At 38.9% G+C, this 12912-nt stretch overlaps 1 protein-coding gene across 16 annotated transcripts in view; it reads left to right on the forward strand.

Annotated features, from left to right (window-relative positions):
- The window catches only part of EYA1 (EYA transcriptional coactivator and phosphatase 1), a 329028-nt gene that overhangs the window by 253476 nt on the left and 62640 nt on the right, over nt 1–12912 (forward strand). For all 16 annotated transcript variants that reach the window (XR_009214881.1, XM_058444189.1, XM_058444185.1 and 13 more), the window contains 2 exons: nt 1956–2095; nt 4037–4120. Coding sequence is in view for 15 of the 16 variants with exons in the window: in XM_058444189.1 (XP_058300172.1) it covers nt 1956–2095; nt 4037–4120 (224 nt within the window). In the remaining variant the exon portion in view is untranslated. The remainder of the gene's footprint in view (nt 1–1955; nt 2096–4036; nt 4121–12912) is intronic.

The following is a 12912-nucleotide window of genomic DNA, read 5'->3' on the forward strand; positions in this document are numbered from 1 at the left end:
GGTAACTTACATTACTCAATGTCTTTTAGCTTCTCTTCAAATACGAACTTCCAAAAGCCGGAGAGCTCCCAATTCAAGAGAGACTTTGTAGTAAAGTACTTGAAGTGCAGGTTGAATTAGATGGTGACTGTACTGGTTGTAAAATGAATGCTTGGTATCAAAACGTGTTAAAGAGATTGATGTGTGTTTTGTCTCAGCTGGTGAATATCTGGTTCTGCATGGAGACGTACATTGCAGAAAATTTTTTAAAAAGGAAGGCCAAGACTTTTTCCTCAAAGAACAGCTTTGAATCCACTTGACTACTTAAAATTCTACTCATTTGGAGCTGCTGATTCTCTTTAAAACATGGAAGAGAGATGCTCAGTTTGGAACATCTTAAGGAGAGGATGCCCTAGTTATCTGCCTCTGTAATAAAAGACTATTAATGTAGATTTAGAGAATGATTAACTGACTAGCCAGCATTATGTTATAATGGTTCTGTGAAATGAGTCAGCTTAAAAATGCATCCCAAATAATAAACTACCCCATGGGGTGGAGTTGATTTGGACTTTCTGATTGTAATTAATAAGCTTACAGGTCATGATGGTGGTTTCTGGGTGTGAGAATCACATGACCAGTTTAGATAAGGAAGTTTGCCGTCTTGTTTGTTATAGAAGAAGGCTTTTGCATGTTTTCTATTAGTAATAGGAATCTATTTAGGTTTTAAGATTAAATAAGAGGTATAGAGCTGTCTCCTGTGATTTAGAAATAGAAATTTATTCTGTCAAAGCCTTTGCTATCTACTCTGACTCAAGGCCTTGGAGAAGCACTTAAGCGTGGAGGTAGTTCTGAGACCATGCAGTTTGACACGTGGATGGCCTTATTGGTAGAGTTGAGGCTGATAGTGTGTTAATAAAGGCTACCAGGCCTTCAATTGTTCTCTTGAAACAGTGGTTTTCTGTTTGGTGAAATAGACCAACCTTAACAACATCATAGGGAGAATAATCATTCCTCATCTCAGATGAAGAGATTCCAAACTAAATCTGGTACAGAAACCTGGAATCGAGTTTGTGGGGTGAGCCAGCTTTTTGGACATCTGGAATTCGGGAGAAGAGGAGATATTCTGATGTATGTATTGGATAGACTAAAAAGTACGAAATTGTTGTGTGTAAATGGCTTTTTGTTCAGTCTGAACACAAGATAAGCATCTTCCCTAGCTCCACAATCACTGCCCGACTCTTGCTTTGAGCCTTTTGGGGGTTGTTCTTTATTTTGTGGTTTCTGTGTAATTATTTCAGTGGCTTCTCGGAGTTACCCAGTTGAGTAATTTTAATGTGCTGCCTGGTTTTGGAAGTTTGGTTCAAAGAGGCTAGGACCGAGGAAGAGCGGGTGACGGACGGTGTGTGGAGTGCGGGTATTGTCCATGTATCTGCCCTCTTTATCTTGTCACTCGCTTGTTCTCACATAAAATGGGGGAGAAAATGGGGAATGTAAAATTTTCAAAGAAAAATCTACCTGATGACTCAGTTTTCCCTGCCCCAGAGCTGGTTTTTCCTTTTCACCTCTTTGCACACACCAGAACCTTTTTGTAGCTGAGAGAGCCGCAGCTGAGGCAAATGTGTGAACCGCTCGGTATGGCCAGGTGCTGTGACTGGAATGAATGAGAGAAGCGGGGAAAGGCATGGGGAGCATTTTCTAATCACAGAGAACCACATGGAAGATGCAGGCAACCTTGAACAACCTGTTGCCTCTCACCTTCAATTAAATTTTAATTGCTCCTGATCACTCTTTCAAAACAAATCTTGTAATCAGATATCTTATAAATTATTTACCAGTGCAAGTAAAAGACGATGTAGGATTTCAGCAGAATGAAATATGCTTTACTATTGAAACTCCCCTTATGAATTAAAACAAGGTTAATCTTGGCACCATGGTGATGGAAATAAAAGATGAAAGTCCTTCCTATATTCCTGCAGAGTACAGCACAATCCACAGCCCATCAACACCCATTAAAGATTCAGATTCTGATCGATTGCGTCGAGGTTCAGATGGGAAATCACGTGGACGGGGCCGAAGAAACAATAACCCTTCACCTCCCCCAGATTCTGATCTTGAGGTATGTCATAGCCAACACCCAAGTTAATAGAAAGGTGTCTTAATAGCTAACTGGTGGTTTTACATACCTGTTATGTAAACAGCAGTGGTTAAGGTATCAGATGCTTTTGTTACTGCTTTCTTTTTTATATTAACAATAGATAAAGTAATATTTTCTCTCCTTTATTAACTATAGGTTAAGCAATAATTTGTTTTTTCTTCCCTATGAACTATATGGCAAAGGATCTGTTTCTCTCTAAAGAAATATAGTAAATTATGCAATTCTACTTGAACAAAATTCTGTTATGTTGCTCTGTATCATTGCCACTTTAATTGTCATACTAAAAATACTTATAAAATCCACTTGTTAAAAGGTACAAAAAAAGAAGAATGAGTGAGACCCACTATTTGATAGCACAACAGGTGACTATAGTTAATAATAACTTAATTGTACATTTTCAAATAACTAAAAGAGTGTACCTGGTTGTTTTTAACACAAAGGACAAATGCTTGAAGGGATAGAGACCCCATTCTCCATGATGTGCTTATTTCGCATTGCATGTGTATATCAAAATATCTCATGAACCCCATAATTATATACACCTAGTAAGTATCCACAAAAATTAAAAATACAAAAAGAAATAAAATCCACTTTTTTTTTTTTTTTTTTGAAGACAGAGTCTCGCTTTGTCACCCAGGGTAGAGTGCAATGGCGTGATCTCGGCTCACTGCAACCTCTGCCTCTGGGTTCAAGCGATTCTTCTGCCCCAGCCTCCCGAGTAGCTGGGACTACAGGTACCAAGCCCGGCTAATTTTTGTATTTTTAGTGGAGACAGCATTTCACCATGTTGGCCAGGATGGTCTCAATCTCCTGACCTTGTGGTCCACCCGCCTCGGCCTCCCAAAGTGCTGGATTACAGGCACGAGCCACCATGCCCAGCCATAAAATCTACTTTGAAATGAAAGACAGACTTGTATATATTGAGAAAGGAAAACCTGGAATGTTCTAAACTGAAATAGTAATCATCTAATGAGACATATTTTGGGGGAGTTCAAAAGCAGGAAGGATTAAGTAAGAACTTAAAGGGTGGTAGATTTCATAGCCTTGAATCCACTGCAACTAGGTTTCTGCCTTTTGCCAGAGTGAAATCTGGTGGTTGGAAAACATGATTATTTTGGCTGAAAACATGAAAATTTTCCAGCAGAATCTATGTATATGAATATGTACTGGTGTGAGTGGGAATGGGAAGAAGTAAAACAGGCTTGGTAGGCTTTTTGTGGTATCCCAAAGACCTTTTTGAAATGAATTCCTTCAGATCCCATTTTAAATACTTCAAGAGTATGTCTAAGAGTATGAGTGATGTGTCTGCTTATGTTATTAAATATCTATACCCTGAAGACTTAACAAACCTGGCAAGAACAATGTGTATCCCATCCCTTTGATAACAGCTCAGTAGGTAACATAAGGTGAATTTATTATGTAAGGTTTTAGTCTTCGGGTGCAATTTTAATACTTGGCTTCCTAAAAGTAAAACATAAGATTCATTATTTTAGTACTTCTCAATGAACAGAGATCAGAGGTAGGGAAAAGATAAATGATACGTGATCAGTTGCTCATCTCTATCTCAAGTTATAAACAGACTAGCTATAACTCATTTTTTTCATTTATTCAGAGCTGAGACTGAAATTCTATTACAGAATTAGAAAAGACATAGATTATCTCTTTCCTATATTTATATTGACATTACAAATGTAATTATCCTCTTGTACCTCATCCAAAGTTATATCTGGAGAAAAGTTAGGAGATACTCTGAAACAGTTGTGTTTTTTTTTTTTTTGAAATAATAAATTCAGATTTTTCATTCATCTTCTGTTTCAAGATGACTTTTTCGTGTTGAAGTTAACTGAATAACAGGTTTCTCAGCCAAGGCAAAGACACATTGATTTGGTTCTTCCTTTGTAGAGAGTGTTCATCTGGGACTTGGATGAGACAATCATTGTTTTCCACTCCTTGCTTACTGGGTCCTACGCCAACAGATATGGGAGGGTGAGTACCAAGAGGCATCAGTTTTTAATTTCTTTGGAGTAAATATACCTCTAATTTGTTTATTGTCCAAATGAATGTAATTTAACTTTAAGTAACAGATTGAAAATATAAATGGAAAAGAACTATATAGTTAAATATATATGTAAGGTAAAAAATACGTAAATGAGCCAAAGAAGATATTATTTTTAGATCTTTGGCAATAAAATACACTTTGTACAATTAAAGTCATGCTTATTCAGACCCCAGTGAATACAAGTGATTGAATGTTATCCTAGGATGAAACATTAAAACACATGAGTGACATAGAAAGATGTTTTGTGTTCTCTTTTTACTTTTCCTCTCTTTTTATTCCCTAACATTTAGTGGAGCAAATATTTCACTTTCTGTTGTCCTCAGTGATTAGCAGCTTTGGCATTTTATCTTCAAAACAACTGCTACAAATGTCTCTATATTTCCCTTTGCTACTTGGGTTAAATGTATTTGAATGGTATGTAAGATTGATCCTCTGAAAGGCAGTAGGACCATGTTAGAGTTGTACAGTACTTATATTGGTGTTATAGATAAAGAATAATATTATAGACCACCTTCTGTGAGTGGAACTTTGGTTTCCATGTTGTACATTTGAGTATCCCAAAAGTCTGGAATTTCTTTTTTGGCATATTGATGATTTCATAAGTCTTTCCCAGGCAAAAATGTTATTTAAAGTAGCTATAGGTAATTTCTCAAGTTATTCTGCTAATATTTCATTTCTCTTGTTTTCATCTGTAAAGAAATAATAAGTCTTAGGTTTTTTAAAGTTATTTGGAGCATTAGAGGCTGAATTCTTATTATGTCTCAGTGACTCCAGCAGTTTATCATAATTAAGTGTTAGAATTAATACCATTAAAATGTACATACTGTTATTACAAATTTGACCGGGTGGTTGTTCTTTCAACAAATATTTATTTTAACAAATACACACCGAGTATCTGCTATGGATATGCAGTCTGGAGGATTTAGCTTCACAGCCCAGATTTCCTTTTCATCATCTTAAAGGTACACCTAATCAAAAATAGGCTGGAGCAATAATATCCCACCATTTTAATTTCTGTTCCGAGATAATATATCAGTAAAACAAAGTATGTCTCATCTTATTGTTAGGCAAATTCTCTATAAGAAGACAACAAAAATGCAGATTATAAAATATAAGCCCATAGCATCAATCAGCCACATGGTCTCTACTGCGTGATTAGCACAGAGTAGGGATTCAAGAAACATTAGCTGTGCTTTTTCTTGTATTATTTCTTCTGTCAATACTATCACTGTTCCTATTTCTAGAAAAACTACTACTTAAAAACTAACGATTAATATCTGAAATATCAACATGTAGTTAGTAGGTAGAACCCTGAAGATATCCTTAACTGAGCCATTATAAAATCCCTACACCTGTCTTCTAAGGAGACCACTGGTGCCTGTAACTCACACAAGAGTGTTGAAAAGAGTAGGCACTTAGAAAATGAGCATTTGAAAACCACCCAGAAAGTCTCCTAAAAGCTCTCACTAAGGGCCAAATTGATGCAAAAGAGAGTTATCTAAGAGTATTCTATTAGCCAATGAAAGAGACCAGCTTAGAGTTAAGGAGTTAGGCATCCCATGATCTACTGACCTCTCAGTCTTTGGCTATAAATTATTGGCTTACACATGGAACTTACACTTAACCTAGAAATGCCTGGCTTCATACAATTTTTCATTCATGTCTAAACCAAACACTCTCTAAATAATGTATTACAAATACCATGAGTTTAATTTTTTAATGTGTCAATCATTAGAACTTTGAGGCTTCATCAAGTAGTAACATATTTGTTTATTTAGTTTAGTTTTCTCATTCCAGGTCGTGTGATAAAAAGTTTTATCTCGGCCTGGCGCGGTAGCTCATGCCTGTAATCCCAGCACTTTGGGAGGCCAAGGCAGGTGGATCACGAGGTCAGGAGATCGAGACCATCCTGGCTAACATGGTGAAACCCCGTCTCTACTAAAAATACAAAAAATTAGCCAGGCGTGGTGGCAGGCGCCTGTAGTCTGAGCTACTCAGGAGGCTGAGGCAGGAGAACGGTGTGAACCTGGGAGCCAGAGCTTGCAGTGAGCAGAGATCGCGCCACTGTGCTCCAGCCTGGGCGACAGAGCAAGACTCCCATCTCAAAAAAAAAAAAAAAAAAATTTATCTCATATAATTTCCAAAAGCCAAATTTATATACTCTCTGAAGTACAGGCTATTTGAGTTTCTTAAATATAAACGTATCCTTCACTGATAAGTTTATGGGGCTGCGGAAGAACTTCAGAAAGCCAGGTTTCTGAGGAAGATCTTCCTGCGTGTGACTTTGGGTCTGAAGTCTGAATGGCCTGAAGTTACTGTGTGGTCATCAGGAGAAAGGGTGTTCTAAGCAGAAGAAACAGTAAGTGCAGAGGCAAGAAAGCCTTTGCTGTTTGACGGACAGAGGCCAGTGGGACCAAGCTTAGTGATGGAGATGGAGAGTCAATGAGATGTGGTCAGGGATGAAGGCAGGTTCCAAAGGGCCTCCCAGCCACACACAGTCAACAGGGCTAATCTCACTGCATGTGCCATGGGAAGTCATTGGGGGACCACAATGGAGGAGATGAGAAGATCTGATTTACATTTTTAGATTACTTTAGCTAAAGTGTGAAGAATTAATGGTAGGGGAAGAAAAATGGGGGTCCAAATAGGAGGTTGCAGCCGTGATCTGATGTACCAGCAGTAGAGATGGAAAGAATTCTTTGGACTCTGGATTACATGGCAGGTAGAGAACTGGATTTAGAAATGATTTGAATTGATTGGAGTGGTGGGTAGTAAACAAGACAGAGAAGTGAAAGATGATTCCTGTGTTGTTCTGGGCAACTGAGAAAATAGTCATATATTTGTGGAAATAGCAAAGAATTCAATCTGGAGGGAAGGGAAAGTTCAGTGTTGGAAAAGTTGCATATGCTTATTAGACAACTGCTTGGACCAGGCAAGGAAACCACTGGAAGGTGAGCCCAGGGCACTGGGGGGACTAGTCAGTACAGGAGATGGCAGATTCACAGTCAACATTGCACAGATTAGGGTTAGAGGCTCCTCGGAGTCTCGTAGCTTGATTTCTTCCTAAACATTTTTTGAGCACCTTCCTTGTACTGAACACTTGTGGTCAACCTGTTGTCTCATTGCCTGGAGGTGTCTTTTCCTGGCCAGGTGACTTTTGAAGATGCATGGTTTAGGGTGTTGAATTGTAGCTGGAAGCATGCAAGGAAGTCTACTTAATGATTTCCTCATTAGAAATCATTACAGTTGATAAGAATTGGCTCTCAAATCTGATCATCAAGCTTTGTAAAAATGTGATTCAGCAAGGATTCTTCCAAACAATAATAATAAGCAAGCTGATCAGAATGTCTTGCAGTCCTTTTGTTTCCCCCAGGGCGCTGAGGAGAAAAGTCTTAAAGGAGTTCAGTGACAAGACTTCTTTTTAGGAGCATAGATTTGGTGGTGTTACTGGGCATTGTCAAGGGGAGCATGTGGCTGAGCCTTACTCTACATGTATATAAAGAATGAATGCCTGACAATGTGATCGCTGTTCTTTCTCTAAGGGAACCAGATACTTGAGAAGTAGCTTAGTCACAGTAGCTTAGGCAACTCAATGAGTAGGCCATTCAGTAAGAGGACACAGGATCTCTGGTCGATATAATGCAAAATTAGGGCATGTTACAGCAATGTGTACCAAAAAAAGTTTGAGAATGTCCCACCTTCCGTGTAATCTTAGCTGTGGGAAGAAGGCATGTTGGGTGTTATAATAAAGTCTTGTTTTATAACAAAGGTGATAGGGACAAAAAGAGGGTGCTGGGCACAGTACAGTCATGGCTGAGGAAAACAAGTAATATGTTAGGAAATTGAAGAGCTTGTGAGTGCTATGTAAACTAGGATGTTTTAAATAGTATCTGTCCTAGTTGTTTTTGTTTAATGCATTTTTAAAAGTTGCTTTAAAACTAATAACAAATTCCAGAATGTCATTGAAGAAAACTATTCTTGGGTTATTTTACATGGAATGGTCTCCTAATAATAAACAATGTAATTCAATTATTGTTATCAGAGTACACACCCAAAACTTATATTTCAAATTAAAATTTGGTGCTGATGCCTCAGGCATGTTCCCCCTCCTGTGGGAGGATTACCCAAGACATCTACACTCAGTGCCTTGATTGTTTCAACACTATCTTTTTATTATTGTTTAACGTCTATGTCTCATAGTGATTTGGGGTAGAATGGATCTTAAAAATATGGATATTCACTTTTCATTTTCAACAAAAACCAAAACATGAACACTTAAGATAGCATAAAGCTTAGTATGTTTAATCACAGGCCCTATTAAGAACTTTCTATATGCCCAGCAGGCCCTATTAAGAACTTTCTATATGCCCAGCTTTCATTTAATTCAACATTAATGCTCCAAAGGTGCTGTTATCAAGCCTATTTTATAGATGAGAAAATTGAAACGGGAGAGGTTAGAGACCCAATGTAATAAATACTCAGCACCATGTCTAGCATTAAAGAAAAATTCAACAAATACCAGTTATATTTGAATGTAGGTGAAACTTCACTGTCAAAAAAAAAAAAAAAAAACTTGAATTCCTGCATAGTGGCCAGTGAGTAAAATGGTGGCAGTGTCCTCAAATTTATGAATTACAAGTATACGCTATACCTTACAGTGTGATAGAGATTCAGATTTGAATTCAAGTAGATCTAGACTCAAATCCAAGCTCTGACTTTTCACCTCTTGGACCTTAGGCAAATTGTTTATTCTTACTGAGCCTTAATTTTCTTATCCATAAAGCCAGCTACTTGACTTGCGGAATTGTTTTAAAAATTAAATTGTATCATGAATTTGTCCCAGCATGGTGGTTTATGCGTGTAATCCCAGCACTTTGAGAGGCTGAGGAGGGTAGATCACTTGAGCTCAGGAGTTCAAGACGAGCCTGGGTAACATGGAGAGAGTCCATCTCTACAAAAAAAATACAAAAATTAGCTGGGTGTGGTGGCATGTGCGTGTAGTCCCAGCTGCTTGGGAGGGCTGAGGTAGGAGGATCGCTAGAGCCTGGGAGGTCAAGGCTGCAGTGAACTGTGATTGCACTACTGCATTCCAGCCTGGGTGACAGAGTAAGATCCTATCTCAAAAAACAAATAAATAAATACATTGCTCATGAATGTAAAAGTCCATGCACAGAGTCTTATTAATGGCAACAACTGATAGTAAGAAAGAAAAGCATGTGTCACCTATTGAACTTGTAGTTGCCCTCTTGAGTATTTGTTTTATAACTCACTAGGCTTCTAAGAGGATCTCACTTGTCATAGTGAGTTTAGATAAACAGCCTCCCTTGTGGGTGTATTTCTGTGATCATTCAGTACCTTGAGGAAAGAAAAACTGAAAGCAGTTTATATCGCCCATCTCATCAGAACAGTCCAGTTCACCAGTAGAGATTGTTGTTCCTACCCTGTTTTAGGGGACAACACTGAACTCCAAGCTCTTTTGGTGGAGGATTTTCTTCCATGGTTGTTGATGAAGAAGCTGAACTCTTAGTATGGCACCAGAGCAGTAGGACACCAGTGTCCTTACTGAGTTGCAGGAGATCTGGTTACTAAACCAGGATGATCTCCCTTTTGGAACCTCCAGACCAAGGGTTGGCAAACATTTTCTGTAAAGCAACAGATAGTAAATATTTTAGGCTTTGCGGGCCATGCGCTTGCCATAACTACACAGTTCTGCCTTAGTAGTGCAAAAGCGACCATAGACTGTATGTAAATTAATAAATGTGGCTGTGTTCCAATGAAACTTGATTGAATGCTCCCAAATTTGAATTTTATATAATGTTCATGTCTTATGAAATATTTTTCTTTTGGTTTTAAAAACTCTAGACCGAGGATTGACAGACCATACCCCATGGGTCAAATCTGGTTTATGGTCTGCTTCTGTCAGGCCTTTAAGAATGTTGTTTAAGTTTTTAAAGTGTAATTTAAAAAAATAAAAGCACAAGGAAGAATGTGTGTCAGAGATGATATGGCCTGCAAAGCTGGAAACACTCCCTGTCCCTTTAGAGAGAAAGGCTGTCTGCCTGCCTCTGCTCTAGGTGATGCTCTGAGCTTTGCCCTGGTTCATTTTCCTCCTGCCTTCCAGGACAATTCAATGACAGCAACACTGTGACTAGACTGTGAACTCAATGCAGGCAGTGCATACATGCACCTGGGGCCCCAAGGAAACACAGACCCTCACGTGAATTCATTAGGGTAGGTGAAATGGCTGTTACAAACAGGTCTAAAATATAATGGCACAAACACAAAAGAAATCTGTCTCTTGTTTAGTTGTCTAGAGTGGGGATATTCCAGGTTGCTTGGTTTGGGCATGGTTTGGTGGTACAAATAATAATAGTGCCATTTTCATCATGCAGCTTTTGAAGCTTCTGGGATCATTAGCATTCAATCCCCAGGGGATGGGGGTAGAGGCAGGGGCAGCGTGAATGGGAGGCTTTGTAAGCTAAGCTGAGACAGGCACACACCTCTGCCTGTGCCATTGACCTCAGTCACATGACCCAGTGCAGGGTAGGCTGGGCAATTCAGGAAGAAACAGAGAATGGGTTTTAGTGAACAGGTAGCACTCACAGCCCAGTTCTAACTGTTTGACCAATGAGTGAAACCCAAGGCACACTTTCAACCCACCTTGCAGCTCTAGCCACACTGACAGAGCCAAGCGCCAGGCTATGTGAGTGGTGGCTCTGGAGTGATGATGGCCAATCTAATCCCAAAGGACACAGCCCTGATTTTATTTTCTTTCCTGTATATCAATGCCAAGTTAGATAAAAAGGATGAAATAATATATGTGTCCATATATGAAACCTCTGGATGCTGTAGAGTGACATAAAATCTAAACTCTCAAAACAAACAGAAGCACATTTTTTCAAATGCCAGCCAAACAGGCATGCTTCATCTCTCTTCTGGCCATATCTTGAAGGTTTCTCTCTTTTCCTTTAACAGCCAGCCCCTTCTGCCTCGCTACCAGTAATATACAGCTGAAATGTACATTCTTGCTGTTTAATTGAACACAGCCATACTGTTCTTGTTCATGAATATAAAAGGGAATGCAGTGAATGAACAGGAATCATCACAGCTCCTTAACCACTGCACTGGCCTGCCACCTCCAACTTTGGACCTCCCTTGCTCTGTGGCCTTGGAAAAAGCACCCTATAAAATGGGAGCAATTACAGGGCTGTTAGGGGAACAATGTGAACCACCTAGAAAAATACTCATAAGTACTTCAGGAACAAGAGCTATCATTTATTGCTTACTTTGGGGGTTCAGAGGAGGAAGCGGGAAACCGTGCAGACTTTGTTGTTCCAGGTAGCAAAGAGGGAGTGGGAAACAGAGAATTACAAGTGGCAGAAATCATAAGCAGAAAGGGTAAATAGTGATAAAGTATATTTAGGGGATTAGACTTGGAGAAGAACAGTAGCAGAAAATGTGTTGAATTAGTAATAAAAAGACTGCACTTTTATTCAACTTTTGTGGTTTACACTGCTATCTCACACTTATTATCCAATGAGCTCCTTCTTTTTGCCAATAAGAAAAGTGTAGCTCAGAAAAATTATCTGTCCAAAAGGCAGACCCATCAACTGGCAACACCAGTCTTGTAATTGATCCAGGCTTAGAGAGAGCATTGAGTGCCAGGATTTCGTTCTGTGGGCGTGGGAATGCCATGAATTAGGGACGTGATGGAAGGACGTGATGGCAGTGGAGGGACATGCTGGAAGTGTACATTTGGGAGACTGATTTACTAGCAAGGAAAATTATTGTGCAGTCCTCTGGTAGACAATAATAAAGGCCTAAAAAGTGGCTGGAACACTCTGTAGAAAGGAGGGAGGTAGAAAAGTCATTACAAATGAAATCCTGATAAGTCTTTCGACTGGATTTAGCTGTTTAGCCTTTCCCTTGGCACCACATGGGCCCCTTGGTGTTGAAGCCAATTTGGCCGGGTCCATGCTGGCTTTATTCTTCTTCCTCCCTCTTTGTACCACTCCTTGGCAGTTGGCCCATGTTTGAGATTCATTGGGTTTTCTCCACAGTCAAAATTAGACTTTGGAATGGTGAAGTTCTTTCTCTTGTTCTCTACTTGAGTATTATTTTCATGGTGTTGAAAGGGAGTGTCTTAAGTAAGGAGAAAATTAACACAATCAAATGTCACGTATCTAATCAGTAAAAATGACCTGCTTAGCCCCACCACAAGTTTGAGGGTCTGGGGAGTGTTTTTCCAGATCATTCAGGCAGTAGTTTAACCATGGTTTATTTTTTATGTGTATACAATCTCTCTTGGTAATCCGTATTATTTCTTAACTGGCAAGAGAATCACATCCAACTCCCCAAATCTGATATTTCATATCCAAGTAGCCCAGTGATAGGGCCTTAAACCTTGAAAAAAGTTAATATTTTATTGATGATATTGCTCCCTTTAGACAGGAGTAAACACAATAATGGAACCTTTGGGTCTCATAAGTTGTACAGATCATTTGGATAACACTTTTGGTTATGTGTTTATGTGTTGTTGTTGTTTTATTTTTTAAAAAAACAATGTTTCAGCATAGTTTTTCCTTTCAAGATAGGAAGCTAATTTGCAAAGCTTAACCTTAATCCTTTCCTTGTGAGCAGCCAGCATGGGGTCTTAAAAATAAACCACTCATGTATTCAGAGTGCTCATTCCTGTTTTTCAGCTTATTTTCCCCCAAAA

The sequence above is a fragment of the Hylobates moloch genome, unplaced genomic scaffold (genome assembly GCF_009828535.3).
Source record: "Hylobates moloch isolate HMO894 unplaced genomic scaffold, HMol_V3 SCAFFOLD_9, whole genome shotgun sequence".
NCBI classification, from domain to species: Eukaryota; Metazoa; Chordata; class Mammalia; order Primates; family Hylobatidae; genus Hylobates; species Hylobates moloch.